Source organism: Nerophis ophidion, linkage group LG03 (genome assembly GCF_033978795.1).
Source record: "Nerophis ophidion isolate RoL-2023_Sa linkage group LG03, RoL_Noph_v1.0, whole genome shotgun sequence".
NCBI lineage: Eukaryota > Metazoa > Chordata > Actinopteri > Syngnathiformes > Syngnathidae > Nerophis > Nerophis ophidion.
In genome coordinates, this window is record NC_084613.1 from 29,717,980 (window position 1) to 29,736,676 (window position 18,697).

At 40.9% G+C, this 18,697-nt stretch overlaps 1 protein-coding gene across 3 annotated transcripts in view; it reads right to left on the minus strand.

Annotated features, from left to right (window-relative positions):
- The window catches only part of sema4ba (sema domain, immunoglobulin domain (Ig), transmembrane domain (TM) and short cytoplasmic domain, (semaphorin) 4Ba), a 209,212-nt gene that overhangs the window by 36,037 nt on the left and 154,478 nt on the right, over positions 1–18,697 (minus strand). For all 3 annotated transcript variants that reach the window (XM_061894807.1, XM_061894806.1, XM_061894809.1), the window contains exons 3-7: positions 10,807–10,967; positions 8,665–8,727; positions 3,285–3,383; positions 1,187–1,298; positions 965–1,081 (exon numbers count right to left, since the gene is read on the minus strand). In XM_061894807.1, the coding sequence (XP_061750791.1) occupies positions 965–1,081; positions 1,187–1,298; positions 3,285–3,383; positions 8,665–8,727; positions 10,807–10,967 (552 nt within the window). The remainder of the gene's footprint in view (positions 1–964; positions 1,082–1,186; positions 1,299–3,284; positions 3,384–8,664; positions 8,728–10,806; positions 10,968–18,697) is intronic.

The following is an 18,697-nucleotide window of genomic DNA, read 5'->3' on the forward strand; positions in this document are numbered from 1 at the left end:
TTCCTTGTTTAAAATTCCCGGAGGTGAAGCTTTACTATGGATCAGAGCGGTCAAGCGAACATGGATCCTGACTACATGTCAACCGGCAGTTTTTTGTGAGAACATTGTGGAAATAAGTCGCCTCTTACCGGAGATCAGCAGAGCCAGCGTCCTCCTGCAGCTGCTGTGACTTCTCTGAGAGACTGTGGCGTCAATACACCCGTGGCCACACCCCTCCGACTATCAGGTACTATTTAACTCACTAAAACACTAGCAACACAATAGACGGATAAGGGATTTCCCAGAATTATCCTAGTAAATGTGTCTAAAAACATCTGAATTGCTCTCACTGCCCTCGCCTTTTTTTTTTTTTTTTTTACTAGGCCTTCCCTCTAAATTTCCTCATCCACGAATCTTTCATCCTCGCTCAAATTAATGGGGAAATTGTCACTTTCTCGGTCCGAAAAGCTCTAGCTGCTGCTGGCTATGATTGTAAACAATGTGAGGATGTGAGGAGCCCTAAAACCAGTGACGTCATGCGCACATCGTCTGCTACTTCCGGAAAAGACAAGGCTTTTTTATTAGCGACCTAAAGTTGCAAACTTTATCGTCAATGTTCTCTACTAAATCCTTTCAGCAAAAATATGGCAATATCGCAAAATGATCAAGTATGACACACAGAATGGACCTTCTATCCCTGTTTAAATAAGAAAATCTCATATCAGTAGGCCTTTAACATTATTTACTTATGTATTTAAAGATATTTAATTATTCATATTTTATTGCTGCAGATTCTCAATGTTTTTTTCTAAATATTAGAAAATAACATTTAAACGCAGGAAGTGAACAAGCAGTCATGAAGTAGAGATAGTATTAAATAATCAGCTTTTCCCTACTCCTTTTCAAACTTGTAGAACTATGCAAACTACCATGTAATGTGACATGTTGAGCATTTCGTAAACAAATAAAACCATGGCCGTCATACCTTGAAGCCAGTTAAGGGAATTTTCTGTTTTGAGAGCCATTCCTTGGCTGAGACTCTTATAAATGATGGGTTCGTTCCCCTGGAAATTGCTGACTGTGCCAGCGTACAGCTCTCCATCTGCAGCACAACACATAAACATAAACACTCACACACACACACACACGTCCATCTTGGCGCTTCACACATCTCAAGTGGGAGTTCCTCAAACAGAAGCTAACTTACCAGCCATGATAGCGGTGGACTTGTACTCGGGGTTGAAGGGGCAACGGCTCCGTCCGTCTTCGGTCACAATCTCGCCAGTGTCGGTCCTGACGAGGGAGAAGTTGGCAGTGTTCTAGAAAATAACATAATCCTATGAGAGGGATTCTCTATTGGTCTTTAATCCACACTCAGTTATCGGAACACTAACCATTTTTATCTCAAGGGACATTTAAACTATGAAACTTCAATACAATACATCAGCGGTGTCCACATTTTTTGACTTGGGCCTAATTGGGGCTAAAAATGTGTGTATATATCATAGTAATATAATGGATATATAATTAATAATTAATATAATTGGACATTAAGAGTATGTGAAAATTTGACGTTGACCTTGTTTACTTCCGTGACAACCTTTTTAAAGTGTTGTAATCAATCAGAAATATCAACTCACGGAGTGGAGGGGGGTGGGGGGGTTGGTGCCAGCGGTATATGGACGGTGTAGCCAGGAGTCGTGGATGCATTGCGTTGTGGGTAGGTTTTGTGTTGCGTTTGTGGTGTGTTGCAGGGTATATGTTCTCCAGAAATGTGTTTGGCGTGGGTTCACAGAGTGTGGTGCATATTATTAAAAGTGTTGAAGTTGTTTTATATCACAACCATTAGTGTGATCTGTATGGCTGTGGAACAAGACCCCTGGTTTACACACAGTAAAAGCAAAAAACTCCTCCTCCGTTTTGAAATGACGACAGGGGAAGGGTCACTTGTGACGTCACAAGTTTGACCCGACGGTAAAATTAAGCATGTGCTTATTAATTTCAGGAGCGAGACTTGCCCCGCCGTAATCCAAGGCAGGGGCATATTACATGCCCGGCGGCTATTCAAGGAAATATGCTATATACAATCTTTGGCAAGCTGGGTAACGTTTGCTGTTGTCTGGAACAACATGGCACACAAACAACTATCAGACATGCAGCCAATATTACATACAGACAATGTGTCATGAGACATGCAAATATGAATGAGGACATTAAGTAAATCAAATGAGCTCAAATATACCTACAAACGAGGCATAATGATGCAATATATACATACAGCTAGCCTATATAGCATGCTAGCATTGATTAGCTTGCAGTCATGCAGTGACCAAATATGTCTGATTAGCACTCCAACAAGTCAATAACATCACCAAAGCTCACCTATGTGCGTTTTAAGCACAGTATAAAACATTTATTGGACGAAATGAGACAAAGCAGGAGTGGCATAAAACACGTCTTTCTGTGGCAGCGTCGGAGAAAGTTGCACATGTAAACAAACGATGTTGCGTTCAAGGACCGCCAAAATTAGTGGGGCAAAACGGCGCTCGCCATAGCCTCTCATCAGTGTTTTATTTAAACAGTGGGATTTCTAACAATTAGGAAGTTTTTGTGTCATGTTATTCTATTACAGAAGCAATATTAAAACAGAAATATATTTTTTTCCACCATCTTTTCCATTTTCATACATTTTTGAAAAAGCTCCAGGGTGCTAGAGAGCCGCGGGTTGCCGACCCCCGTGTTAGTTGCATTTTTTTTTCTCGCAATGACTAGGGAAGGTTGTTTGGATTGTGTCATGTAAGTAAATGCGGTGCTATTATTTGTGCTATTATTTCACAGTACTTTTAAGAATAACTAATCTGATTTACTCACATTGTCCACGAGATGGCAACAACTATTTAGCATTCAGCGACTACCTAGTATTTAAGATTAATTTAATGCTTTGTTGAGGTCATGACGTCTCGCAGTCAACATTGAAGATGTTGGCGGGCCGCACTTGGTCGGTGGGCCATAGTTTGGACACCACAGCTATACATGTCAGAGTTCAAGTTTCCTTCAATGAACCACAGCTCCCCAGTACAGGCAGCCCTCATGCAAACAATGTGTTATTACAGCTATACAAGTTGTACATTGACTACTCTAAAGTACATTCAAGTTGTAGTATTGCCCTCTGAGAAGATGAACTGTAATAATGTATGGGGTGTACTCACTTTTGTGAGATACTGAATCATACTCTTTATGTATCACATTATACACAGTCTACTTTTACAGGATATACAGTACACATGTGGGCTGAAAACACTTACGACGTAAGCACAGATGGGGCTGAAGGCGTACGTTCCGCACACGTAAAGATGAGTGCTGTTCACGCTCAGTAAGATCTTGATGTAGTTGAAGCAGTCGGTCTGTTGCACACGCACAAGAAAGAATAAATGAGTTCAATAAAAGACATGCTACTGATAAGACACTTAAGTCGCAATAATGACAAATATCAATTTAATGATGTACTGTAAATGTAAACAGGTTATACTTGTATAACGCTCTTCTACCTTCAAGGTATTAAAAGCGCTTTGACACTATTTCCACATTTACCCATTCACACACACATTCGCACACACACACACACACGCACGCACGCACACACACACACACACACACACACATATACACACACACACACACACACACACACTGATGGCGGGAACTGCCATGCAAGGCCCTAACCACGACTCATCAGGAGCAAGGGTGAAGTGTCTTTCTCAAGGACACAACAGAAAGTATGGAGTAACGGACTGTCTGACTGTGGCGGTCCGCTCTCTGTATGAGCTTGGTCCGCATCGCCGGCAGCAAGTTGGACCCATTTCCAGTGAGGGTTGGACTCCGCCAAGTTTGCCCTTTGTCACATATTCTGTCCATAACGATGGACAGAATTTGTAGCCGCAGTCAAGGCGTTAAGAGCATCTGGTTTGGTGGCTGCAAGATTAGGTCTCTGCTTTTTGCTGATGATGTGGTCCTGATGGCTTCATCTGGCCAAGATCTTCAGCTCTCACTGGATCGGTTCGCATCCGAGTGTGAAGCGACTGGGATGAGAATCAGCACCTCCAAGTCTGAGTCCATTGTTCTCACCCGGAAAAGGTTGGAATGCCATCTCCGGGTTGGGGAGGAGATCTTGCCCCAAGAGGAGGAGTTCAAGGACCTCGGAGTCTTGTTCACGAGTGAGGGAAGAGTGGATCGTGAGGTCGACAAGTCGAACTGTCTGTCTTCAGTAATGCGGACGCTGTATCGATCCGTTGTGGTGAAGAAAAAGCTGAGCCGGAAGGCAAAGCTCTCAATTTACCGGTCGATTTACGTTCCCATCCTCACCTATGGTCAAGAGCTTTGGGTTATGACCGAAAGGTAAAGATCACGAGTACAAACGGCCGAAAAGAGTTTCCTCCGCCGGGTGGCTGTGCTCTCCCTCAGAGATAGGGTGAAAAGCTCTGTCATTCGGGAGGAGCTCAAAGTAAAGCCACAGCTCCTCCACATCGAGAGGAGCCAGATGAGGTGGTTCGGGCGTCTGGTCAGGATGCCCCCCGAACACCTCCCGAGGGAGGTGTTTCCGGCACGTCCGACTGGTAGGAGGCCACGGGGAAGACCCAGGACGCGTTGGGAAGACTATGTTTCCCGGCTGGCCTGGGAACGCCTCGGGATCCCCCGGGAGGAGCTGCACGAAGTGGCTGGGGAGAGGGAAGTCTGGGCTTCACTGCTTAGGCTGCTGCCCCCCCGACCTGACCCCGGATAAATGGAAGAAGATGAATGAATGGATGGACGACGGACGCGGCGAGGTTGGTAGAAGGTGGGGATCGAACCTGGAACACTCAGGTTGCTGGCAGGGCCACTCTCCCAACCATGCCACACCGTCCCAGTGATGAGTGAAATGGATGCCATGAAAGGAATTAGATTACAATTCAAGTCATTCTATTTTCCCTATTGTTCACAATCCTTATGAGACACAAGAACATACCGTCTGTTTTTTTTTTAAAAGTATTTTAAAGATGATAAAAATAAAAAAAAACATTTGAAAGATGCAGCTAAGTGAAGTCACCATTGTGGCCTTCAAAGGTCTAAATGATTTTGAAAATGTAAATGTGGACCTTGGAGCCAAGCTATTTTGACATAAATTGAGTGCTTACCCAAAATAAACAGGAAAAAATGTCCCTGACCAGCTGAACAAACAGACACCTGTCAATCGAGTGAGTCACAATAATAGTTTCCTTTAAAACTGCACTCGCTTCCTCTCTGGAGTTTTCCATGTGAGCTGTCATGGCTAGTAGCTGTTGTTGAAGGAAAAGGGAACGTTGAGATTTGTCTGTGGAATTTTTGTGCTGCCGTATGCTTAAAATGAACAAAATTCGTAAATATTATGTGTTAATATGAATGTGCCTGTTACTACATTACATATTTACTTGCAGCATTTTAATAAAATAATGATGAAGGCTTTTGGATGTTTTCGGAGCACTTTATAAAGCAGTCTCATTTGCTCCATTGTTAGCTGACTTTGGGTAGCCTCTATTTACGCTTTTGAATGCATAGAAAAAAAAAAAAACATGCGTTTTTGTCTCACATAAGGATTGTGAATGATAGGCAAAATTCCTCTCCAAAAATGAAGTTCCACTTTAATAATAGTAGCGGAGAGCAACGCTTCCTGTTATGGTCATGTTAACAAAAACAGTACTATAGCGAATCCTAAAGAAGATACGTTTGTAGAAGGAAGGCTTTTACAAATGATACATATACAGGGGAAACTCTAAAGCAGGGGTCACCAACGCGGTGCCCACGGGCACCAGGTAGCCCGTAAGGACAAGATGAGTCGCCCGCTGGCCTGTTCTAAAAATAGCTCAAATAGCAACACTTACCAGTGAGCTGCGTCTATTTTTTACATGTTATTTATTTACTAGCAAGCTGGTCTCGCTTTGCTTGACATTTTTAATTCTAAGAGAGACAAAACTCAAATAGAATTTGAAAATCCAAGAAAATATTAGAAAGACCTTGTCTTCACTTGTTTAAATAAATTCATTTATTTTTTAACTTTGCTTCTTATAACTTTCAGAAAGACAATTTTAGATAAACAATATAACCTTAAAAATTATTTTAGGATTTTTAAACACATATATCTTTTTACCTTTTAAATTCCTTCCTCTTCTTTCCTGACAATTTAAATCAATGTTCAAGTATTTTTATTTGTTTATTGTGAAGAATAATAAATACATTTTAATTTAATTCTTCATTCTAGCTTCTGTTTTTTGCACAACGAATATTTGTGAAATATTTCTTCAAACTTATTATGATTAAAATTAAAAAAAAAATATTCTGGCAAATCTAGAACATCTGTAGAATCAAATTTAAATCTTATTTCAAAGTCTTTTGAATTTCTTTTAAAATTTTTGTTCTGGAAAATCTAGAAGAAATAATGATTTGTCTTTGTTAGAAATATAGCTTGGTCCAATTTGTTATATATTCTAACAAAGTGCAGATTGGATTCAAACCTATTTAAAACATGTCATCAAAATTCTAAAATTAATTTTAATAAAGAAAAATTACTAATGATGTTCCATAAATTCTTTTGATAATTTTTTCAAAAATATTCGAATTAGCTAGTTTTTCTCTTCATTTTTTTCGGTTGAATTTTGAATTTTAAAGAGTTGAAATTGAAGCTAAACTATGTTTCAAATTTTAATTTTCAGTTTTTTTTGTGTTTACTCCTCTTTTAAACCGTTCAATTAAGTGTTTTTTTTCATCATTTATTCTCTACAAAAAGGAAAGGAAAAAAAATGTACGACGGAATGACAGACAGAAATACCCATTTATATATATATATATATATATATATATATATATATATATATATATATATATATATATATATATATATATATATCTATACATATATATATATATATATATATATATATATATATATATATACACTGTATATATATATATATATATATAAATGTATTTATTAAAGGTAAATTGAGCAAATTGGCTATTTCTGGCAATTTATCTAAGTGTGTATCAAACTGGTAGCCCTTCGCATTAATCAGTATCCAAGAAGTAGCTCTTGGTTTCAAAAAGGTTGGTGACCCCTGCTCTAAACAATTAAATATCGTGCAAAAGTTTATTAATGTCAGCTTCAACTTCAAATGTGAAACTAATATGTGACTCATTAGATACAAAGTGATATAAGTCACACCTTTATTTGTTATAATTTTAATGATCATGGTTTACAATTTTTAAAGCTTCAAATTTTTTGAGATTTTCATTTTGAGGTTTTCATAATATGTAAGCCATTATCATCAAAATCATATATATATATATACATATATATATATTAAGTCTCACCTTAAAACTCATCTGTATACTCTAGCCTTTAAATAGACCTCCTTTTTAGACCAGTTGATCTGCCGCTTCTTTTCTTTCTCCTATGTCCCCCCCTCCCTTGTGGAGGGGGTCCGGTCCGATGACCATGGATGAAGTACTGGCTGTCCAGAGTCGAGACCCAGGATGGACCGCTCGTCGGGACCCAGGATGGACCGCCGCCTGTATCGGTTGGGGACATCTCTACGCTGCTGATCCGCTTGAGATGGTTTCCTGTGGATGGGACTCTCGCTGCTGTCTTGGAGCCACTATGGATTGAACTTTCACAGTATCATGTTAGACCCGCTCGACATCCATTGCTTTCGGTCCCCTAGAAGGGGGGGGGTTGCCCACATCTGAGGTCCTCTCCAAGGTTTCTCATAGTCAGCATTGTCACTGGCGTCCCACTGGATGTGAATTCTCCCTGCCCACTGGGTGTGAGTTTTCCTTGCCCTTTTGTGGGTTCTTCCGAGGATGTTGTAGTCGTAATGATTTGTGCAGTCCTTTGAGACATTTGTGATTTGGGGCTATATAAATAAACATTGATTGATTGATACATATATATATATATATATATATATATATATATATATAAAAAGCTTGTAGATGAAACGCTTAAGTCCCATCTTAAAACTCATTTGTATACGCTAGCCTTTAAATAGACCCCCATTTTATACTAGTTGATCTGTCGTTTCTCTTTTCTGCTCTGCCCCCCTCTCCTGCGTAGAGAGGTTATTAGCTATCCACAGATGACGCGCTAGCTGTTCAAAGTCAGGACCTGGGGTGGACCAATAATCTGTGCATCAGTTGGGGACGTCTCTGCGCTGCTGACTTGTCTCCACTCAAGATGATCTCCTGCTGGCCCCACGATGGACTGGACTCTCACACTATTAACTAAATCCACTCGACATCCATTGCTCCGTTGTGGGGAACAGGGGGTCCCCACATCTGCGGTCCCCTCCAAGGTTTCTTGTTGTATCCCACAGGTTTGAGTTTTTTCTTGCCCTGATGTGGGATCTGAACCGAAGCTGTCGTTGTGGCTTGTGCAGCCCTTTGAGACACTTGTGATTAAGGGCTATATAAATAAACTTTGATTGACTTTTAAATATTCAACCCTCTGTCATATATTAGTTGCAACTTGTACATTGAATAGCTAAAGTAAACAAACCTCTGCGCGATATTCCATGTATTGCGCTTACATGGAAAGTCACAAGTTGACAGGAAACTTCCAAGGCGTGTGTAAACATTATGTCGAGTGTTTGACTTTACAAAGAGCGGCAGTCCACTCACTTGCAGGTCTTTTCCTTTAAAACTGCACTCGCCTCGCTTCCTCTCTGGAGTTTTCCACGTGAGCTGGAAACGGGACAGAAATGAAACACAGGTGTGATTTAAAGAGGCTCGGGGACACCACTCTCGACTTTTAAGACAATATTATAAGACCATGCGCAGGGTGAGCAATAGAAAAAGGATTGAATGAGTGTACCTCGGAGATCATAAAGGGGTGAAATATCACAGGGAATTGGACATTTTCCATGACAATAAATTCAAAATGTACAAGTTTGACCATAAAGAGAACTTTGAAAAAACACTACCTTTGCTAAATCCGTTGGGTTGTACAATCGTACCTTGACACACCGCGCTTCAAATATTGTGGCTTTTATTACTGTTGTTTTTACCTGCTCAGTAGCCTTGTGGTTAGAGACTGAGACTGCAAGGTCGTGAGTTCAAACCCCGACTGAGTCATATCGAAAACTAAAAAAATGGGACCCATTTAAGGGTTGTAACTGGGGCTTGAATCACCAAAATGATTCCCGAGTGCGGCCACCGCTGCTGCTCACTGCTCCCCTGACCTCTCAGGCAGTGAACAAGGGGATGGGTCAAATGCAGAGGATAATTTCACCATTTCACCACGCCTAGTGTGTGTGTGTGTGTGTGTGAGACTATCGTAGGGACTTTGACTTTAACTTTACCACATAACGGATTTTATTTGATATTCTTTTCTATTTTTTAAAGCATACTCTACAATTTTTTGGTCCAAAATAAAGCATTTTAAAATAAACCTACAGTCCAGAGTGTACCCCGCCTTCCGCCCGATTGTAGCTGAGATAGAACCCAGCGCCCCCCCACCCCCCCCCCCCCCCCACCCCACCCCAAAGGGAATAAGCGGTAGAAAATGGATGGATGGATATAAATATTACATTATTATTATTATCCACTAGAGGAGACCAAACCGTGCAGTATCGTGGCCGCTGAATAGATCAGCTCAAGGAAGCATTACTGTATTGGATTAAAAGAGTGTAAAGGTGACTAAATGCTGCTATTTCATGTCTCCAGGGCTCTTACAGTGTTGTAGACAAGTGTTTATGCTCTATAAAAATAGTGAATTTAAGATTAATAGTTATAAACATTTAAGAAGTGTTAAGAAAAATGAAAAAAATATGTGAAATATGTGATTTATCAAATTGAATTTGATTCCTATTTTGCAAAAATGTATTTATCGCTGTCGTGTCCGTAACCAATTAACAGCGATAAACAAGGGATTACTGTATTGTGTTAATTAAATTGTATCATTTTAGATGTATAAAAGCAAAACATGTATAAATCAATTTGCTAATCAACCAACCAATAACAAAACTTAAACTAATAATCATTCATTAAAAAAAAAAAATAAATACAAAAAATATTAAATATTTGAGTATGACAAAAAAATGGTTTTGTTATGATTTTTTTTTTAGGATACAAGTTGTCTCTTGGCTGCTTCTTATGCCCTAGATTGCAAGCAAAACTATGGATAATGAAAACCACAGTGAAAAGATTTATCTTTTTGCTGGACAGCGACATAACTTTGTTTCCTAAACAGGGAAATAAAGAAAGTGAGAGCACAGAACAGAAAAAAGAAGTGGATGATATTCATTAAATTAAATAAATGGAAAACCAAAAACATGACTGACATTGTAGCTAAAGCAGTTTCAGCGTAGCACTGCAAGTTTGCACCAAACCGAAGTTAAATGTGTTGACAACGCTAGAGATGTCAAAATAACATGTAAACGGTGCACATTCATCCGTCAAAGCCGCTGATGGTGTGTTTGACGGAGAAGCAGCTAAAATGAGACACCGTAAAAGTCCCCTGTCTATTGTGAATGCTGTACATTATTGTCACATTTCTTCAGAAAACTACCGTAGTTCTTTGTACTACGATCATTACATGTACAAATTGTGCTGTTTTGGGACAGCCAAGCACTGATTAATTGATTTAAATTCCATTAAATGGGCAATGAACCAATAGTATCCTGAGGTACCACTGCACATCAAATTTACACTCAACTCGCATTATTAGTCATGAATCCCTGCAGAAAGTGTCCAACTTCATATTTCCTCATATAAACCTCCGATAGAAAGCTTTTAGAAATAACGACATCATTGCCTTCTTACGTTTCTTTGCAGTTTTGCCGCACTGATGTCCGAGAGGTTGAGTGCAAACAGAACCTCTCGAGCGCCGACGTACATCGTGTCATCTTCTTTACTGAGCAGGAGAGATGTGAAGTTGAAGACCCCGCCCGCTGAGAAACGCCTGGATGTCCTCTCCTCCGCATCTGTAGAGGCAGAAGCAGTGGATAAGAGATGAGCAATTCATGACGATTAAATAAACAACAGATATTGTCAAGCAGAGCTTACATATATTCTCTGTGATGGCCAAGAGTCCCAATATTTGTATCCCTATACACTTTTCCACTTTGCATCAGTCCATCCTAGATGAGCTCGGGGCCCTGCAAAGCCGGCGGCGTTTCTGGGTGTTGTTGATAAATGGCTTTCGCTTCGCATAATAGAGTTTTAACTTGCACTTAAAAATATAGCGACCAACTGTAGTAACCGACAGTGGTTTTCTGAAATGTTCCTGAGCCCATGTGGTGATATCCTTTACACACTGATGTCGCTTTTTGATGCAGTACCTCCTGAAGGATCAAAAGTCACAAGCTTGCCGCTTACGTGCAGTGATTTACCCAGATTCTCTGAACCTTTTGATGATATTACGGGCCATAGATGGTGAAATCCCTAAATTCCTTGCAATAGCTGGTGGAGAAATGTTGTTCTTAAACAATTTGCTCACGCATTTGTTCACAAAGTGGTGACCCTCGCCCTATCCTTGTTTGTAAATGACTGAGCATTTCATGGAAGTTGCTTTTATACCCAATCATGGCACCCGCCTGTTCCCAATTAGCCTGTTCAACGGTGGGATGTTCCAAATAAGTGTTTGATGAGCATTCCTCAACTTTCTCAGTCTTTTTTGCCACTTGTGCCAGCTTTTTTGAAACATGTTGCAGGCATCAAATTCCAAATGAGCTAATATTTTCAAAACATAACAACGTTTTCCAATTCAAACATTAAGTATCTTGTCTTTGCAGTCTATTCAATTGAATATAGGTTGAAAAGGATTTGCAAATCATTGTATATGAACTGTTTTTATTTACCATTTACACAACGTGCTAACTTCATTGGTTTTGGGTTTTGCAGACGCTTTGAACCTAAAATGACCTTTGAGACAGGAAAGCATGGACAGAGACGTATTTCTGCCACCATAGGTGCCTGGCTGTGGTCCAAGCACATTAGCGCCTCCTGACTGCAGCCAGGGGTTAAATCACCAACTCTCCTAATCACCGCTTTATAAGCTCATGTGTTTGAGATTTGTAGCTGCCTGAAGGCCCTTTTTATTTGCCTGCCAGCATGAACAATCTGCCTTAAATGCATGCCAGCATAAACACTTGAAGTGGAAACCTTCAAGGTGATATAAGACCTTTGCTTGAGCATGTTGATAAATGTAAACGATAACTGGTGAAAGAAGTCTATTAATTCTACTAAAGTAGGTTTGTTCAAACTCCTGACAACCTGGTCTAATTTTTGTCCGGGTTACAAATTTCATTAAAATAGCCTTGTTATGTCCACCACAGAGGACACTGGAGTGTGATACCTCAACTTAAGAGTGTTTTGAGATAAGAGCTGTCTCTCGACAAATTGTTATGTTTCAAGTTGCAAGCAAAATGTGTGTGAAAAGCATCCCCGCCATTAGTTGCCGTTGTAAATGTCACAGTGAACACCGTAATATTCGCCCCACATCATCTGGTCTTACTCACTGGCATTAGCTTGTGGGTAAAAATTAGGGCTGCGAATCTTTGGGTGTCCCACGATTCAATTCAATATCGATTCTTGGGGTCGCGATTCGATTATATATCGATTTTTTCGATTCAACGAGATTCTCGGTTCAAAAACGATATTTTTCCGATTCAAAAGGATTCTGTATTCATTCAATACATAGGATTTCAGCAGGATCTACCCCAGTCTGCTGACATGCTAGCAGAGTAGTAGATTTTTTTTAAAAAGCTTTTATAATTGTAAAGGACAATGTTTTATCAACTGATTGCAATAATGTACATTTGTTTTAAGTATTAAACGAACCAAAAATATGAGTTATTTTATCTTTGTGAAAACATTGGACACAGTGTGTTGTCAAGCTTATGAGATGCGATGCAAGTGTAAGCTACTGTGACACTATTGTTCTTTTTTATTATTTTTATAAATGTTTAATGATAATGTCAATGAGGGATTTTTAATCACTGCTATGCTGAAATTATAACTAATATTGATACTGTTGTTGATAATATTAATTTTTGTTCCAATACTTTTGGTTTGTTGTGTGTTGTGTTTGTGTCTCCTCAATTGCTCTCTTTAATGATAATATTTTATTAGAGCGTATCAAAACACGAATTGGTATGTCAGACTCAGCCCTGTCTTGGTTTAACTCTTATCTTACTGATAGGATGCAGTGCGTCTCCCATAACAGTGTGACCTCGGACTATGTTAAGGTAACGTGTGGAGTTCCCCAGGGTTCGGTCCTTGGCCCTGTACTCTTCAGCATCTACATGCTGCCGCTGGGTGACGTCATACGCAAATACGGTATTAGCTTTCACTGCTATGCTGATGACACCCAACTCTACATGCCCCTAAAGCTGACCAACACACCGGACTGTAGTCAGTTGGAAGCGTGTCTTAATGAAATTAAACAATGGATGTCCGCAAACTTTTTGCAACTTAACGCCAAAAAAACGGAAATGCTGATTATCGGTACTGCTAGACACCGACCTCTATTTAATAATACAACTTTAACATTTGACAACCAAATAATAAAACAAGGTGACTCGGTAAAAAATCTGGGTATTATCTTCGACCCAACTCTCTCCTTTGAGTCACAAATTAAAAGCGTTACTAAAACGGCCTTCTATCATCTCCGTAATATCGCTAAAATTCGCTCCATTTTGTCCACTAAAGACGCCGAGATCATTATCCATGCGTTTGTTACGTCTCGTCTCGATTACTGTAACGTATTATTTTCGGGTCTCCCCATGTCTAGCATTAAAAGATTACAGTTGGTACAAAATGCGGCTGCTAGACTTTTGACAAGAACAAGAACGTTTGATCACATTACGCCTGTACTGGCTCACCTGCACTGGCTTCCTGTGCACTTAAGATGTGACTTTAAGGTTTTACTAATTACGTATAAAATACTACACGGTCTAGCTCCAGCCTATCTTGCCGATTGTATTGTACCATATGTCCCGGCAAGAAATCTGTGTTCAAAAGACTCCGGCTTATTAGTGATTCCTAGAGCCCAAAAAAAGTCTGCGGGCTATAGAGCGTTTTCCGTTCGGGCTCCGGTACTCTGGAATGCCCTCCCGGTAACAGTTCGAGATGCTACCTCAGTAGAAGCATTTAAGTCTCACCTTAAAACTCATCTGTATACTCTAGCCTTTAAATAGACCTCCTTTTTAGACCAGTTGATCTGCTGCTTCTTTTCTTTCTCCTATGTCCCCCCCTCCCTTGTGGAGGGGGTCCGGTCCGATGACCATGGATGAAGTACTGGCTGTCCAGAGTCGAGACCCAGGATGGACCGCTCGTCGGGACCCAGGATGGACCGCTCGCCTGTATCGGTTGGGGACATCTCTACGCTGCTGATACGCCTCCGCTTGAGATGGTCTCCAGTGGACGGGACTCTCGCTGCTGTCTTGGGTCCGCTTGAACTGAACTCTCGCGGCTGTGTTGGAGCCACTATGGATTGAACTTTCACAGTATCATGTTAGACCCGCTCGACATCCATTGCTTTCGGTCCCCTAGAGGGGGGGGGGTTGCCCACATCTGAGGTCCTCTCCAAGGTTTCTCATAGTCAGCATTGTCACTGGCGTCCCACTGGATGTGAATTCTCCCTGCCCACTGGGTGTGAGTTTTCCTTGCCCTTTTGTGGGTTCTTCCGAGGATGTTGTAGTCGTAATGATTTGTGCAGTCCTTTGAGACATTTGTGATTTGGGGCTATATAAATAAACATTGATTGATTGATTGATAATGCAGTTCTGAGTGTTGCTATTGGATTGCATTGTTATGGTATTCCTGTGTATTGTTTTGTTGGATTGATAAAAAATAAAAAAATAAATAAATAAAAAATAAAAAATCGATTAAAAAAAAAAAGAGAATCGATTCTGAATCGTACAATGTGGGAATTGCGATTCGTATTCGGATCGATTTTTTCCCAAACCCCTAGTAAAAATAGTTACAATGATCCATTATAATAGCTACGGCAGTAGCATATAGCACAGGGGTCGGGAACCTCTTTGGCTGAGAGAGACATTTAAGACAAATATTTTAAAATATTTTTTAACATTGAATACAACTAAATGTCTGCATTTTTAAGTAAGACCAACATTTAATATGTTTCAGTAGTAGCGACCCCTAGATGCAGGAACCAGGAGAGCGACTTCTTGAACAGGTGCGGTAAAAAAAAGATGAATGGATTACAATGTATGAGAATGTTTTATATTTTTAATGTAATTTTTAACACTGCGATTACCAGCGGAATTATTCATTACTTATCGTGTTAAGCAATGTAAGCTAAGATTTATCTGAGAGCCAGATGCAGTCATCAAAAGAGCCACATCTGGCTGGAGAGCCATAGGTTCCCTACCCCTGATATAGCATATAGCAGTTTGCATTCCGTGACCCACAATGCACTTCTGCCATGACCATACCCCTCCGAATTCTTACCAAAAAATGCGGTAGTCTTCTTGCTACACAAACAAAGCAACAGGGTGCCTTCTTTGCATCCATCCATTTATCCATTCTCTACCGCTTGTCCCTCTCGGGGTTTTGGGAGGTGCTGCAACCTATCTCAGCTGTATTCGTGCAGTAGGCGGGGTACACCCTAGACAAGTCGCCACCTCATCGCAAATAGACAGACAACATTCACACTCACATTCGCACACTAGGGCCAATTTAGTGTTACCAATCAACCTATCCCCAGGTGCATGTCTTTGGAGGTGGGAGGAAGCCAGAGTACCCGGAGGGAACCCACGCAGTCACAAGGAGAACATGCAAACTTTATACAAAAAGACCTCTGGAAAAATAAAAAGTGAATTTCACGATGTGAGTCAACTAGTCAGTGTGTATTTTGTTTTCTATAATTGGGCCTTTACATGAATTCTGACAGGTTTGGCTGATCAAAACCTAAAATACTTTTGCTAATAATTACAGGTGTGGAACTACAAATCAAAGAGATTCCAACATGCCCCGCAGGGAACGTGACCTCAGACACCTTCACCTCAATCGCGAGCGCTGTGGGGGTGAGCGACATTCTGGCCACATGGGGAACAATGGAGTCCGTCATGATCATAGCGGTTAAATGTGTGCTTCAAACTTCCAGAGGTGGATGTTTGCGTACTGTACACCAGCGGGACGTCTCTCGCCTCCTCTTAACTATCATTAAAGCACGTAAATGCTGCTCCGGTAATGCAAGTGATAGGGGGAAAAAAAACAATGGAGGGCCACTAATTGAGGATCGTTAAAGGAGAAGGGCTCGCAGCCACACATAGTTTAACATTTCGAATGTCAGGAAACATAAATCATCAGCCGGCATGGATACACCGGCTAATGCATTAATCCTTTGTAGGGCTGTTAACTGTTTAATGGCATCGTTTAACTGCAGCTTTTGCCCGTGCTACAGCATCTCACAAAAGTGAGTGCCAGCCTCACATTTCAGGAAGCGGGAAGGGACAAAACCAGACAAATTAAACTTGGATATACTTTAGAGTAGTCCGTGTACAGCTCGTTGAGCAGTTCTGATTGATCATGCACTGAAAATGAGTCAACACACTGCTATAGATATGAGCCAACAGAAGTACATACACATCACAGTGAACCTTACTTGTTCCTATTGTTATACAACACTGCCTTCATCTTTTTGGAGTTGGAATTCATCAACTTGTAACGGGAATCCTCTTCCACTATTCCACATTAAAGTTAAAGTTAAAGTCCCAATGATAGTCACCCACACACTAGGTGTGGGGAAATTACCCTTTGCATTTGAACCATCCCCATTAGAGATGCGCGGATAGGCAATTATATCATCCGCATCCGCATCACCAAAGTCGTCATCCAGCCGCCGTCCACCTGAACCAACATTTTATCAAGACCGTACCCACCCGCTGAAACATATCAGAGGTCGACCGCCTTTACCACTCACAGAGCTATTTAAATCTGTTTCACAGTGTAATGAAGACAATTGGAGCTGCTAACGTTCTCGCGACTATCCAATAGCGTTCATCCTGATAACAAGAATATGGGCGTGCTGTGAAGCCATTGCCTTAGACAATTTCAACAACATGTACGAACCGATTGTTGGTTCGACAACATGTTGTGTGCAACTTCCTCAATCACACGTACAAGATTGAAAGGCATACTGGGTGATACAGAGTACACTGATGGTTGTGATAAAAACAACTTTACACTTACTAATATACGCTGTGAAACCACACAATACAAGATTGACAAACACATTTCGGGGGAACATCCTCACAGTAACACAACATAAACGCAACACAACAAATACCCGTAATCCTTTGTATCCGTGATACAGCCTGAATATATTTTACACCCCCGCGTCCCCAACCCCGCCCACCTTACCAACGCACGTGGGGGGGGGGGGGGGGGGGGGGGGTCGGGGTTTGCTGCTAGCGGGGTGTATAAAATAGTCAGGAAGTGTTATGAATACAAAGGATTCTGGGTATTTGTTGTGTTGCGTTTATGTTGTGTTACCGTGAGGATGTTCTCCCGAAATGTGTTAGTCGTTCTTAATTGGTGTGGCTTCACAGCGTGGCGCATATTACTAAGAGTGTTAAAATTGTTTATATCACAACCATTAGTGTACTCTGTCACCCAGTATATCTTGCAGTCGTGTGCGTGTTGCCTCGGAAGCCACACATACTGTAACATGATGCTGGACTGACAACCAGATTGTACATGTTGTAGAAGGCGACAAAGCCAATGGCTTCATAACATGCCCTAATACTTATTAACTGGGTAACTGCCGGCAGTCATTCAAGAGAATAAGAGCGTCTCCTATTGTCTTCTTCGCTTTATGACATGGGTCTTAAATGGCTCTTTGAATGGCAAAGGATACCGATCCCAGAACCATGTATATCAAATATTTCCGGATGGTTCAACCGCCACCCGCCCGAATCTAATTAAAATCTATTTTTTCGTCATGTCAATTGCCCGACCCGCGGAACTCCGCGGATGAGACCGCAAACCGCGCATCTCTAATCCCCATCTTCACCCCCTGGGGGGGTGAGGGGAGCAGTGAGCAGCAGCAGTGGCCACACTCAGGAATCATTTGGTGGTTTAACCCTCAATTCCAACCCTTGATGCTGAGTGCCAAGCAGGGAGGCAATGGGTCCCATTTTTATAGTCTTTGGTATGACTCGGCCGAGGTTTGAACTCACAACCTTGCAGCCTCAAGGCTGAGACTCTAATCTAATCTAAGGCCACTGAGTACATTGACATCACTGTTAAAGCTAGTGATTGTTATATAACAACGTCACCACTCCGAAGCAGAATCCAGCGTCCAAAAACAACAACCAAACCGAAACTGGAAGATTGAGCATTACCCCTGCTCACTGAGTCTTACATAGACATCTCTTATTTTTAGCACTATAAGCCGCTGCTTTTTTCCCAAGCTTATAAAATGCTGCGGCTAATTTATGGATTTTTCTTCGCTAACGGAAATCATTTTCTTATTACACTGACAAACACTGAAAAGGTGTTCTATTGTTTGTGCTACCGCACCATCTTTTGGACTGCTGGTTAAAAATGTAATCCCTGTTTTATTCTTCGAACCGAAAGTATAACTGTTCATAGCGTTTTCATCACCCCAAGCAACATTTGTATGTTTTACAATAAAACTTAAACAATTCATACTTACTAAAGGTATGTAGAAGTGTTTTCATGC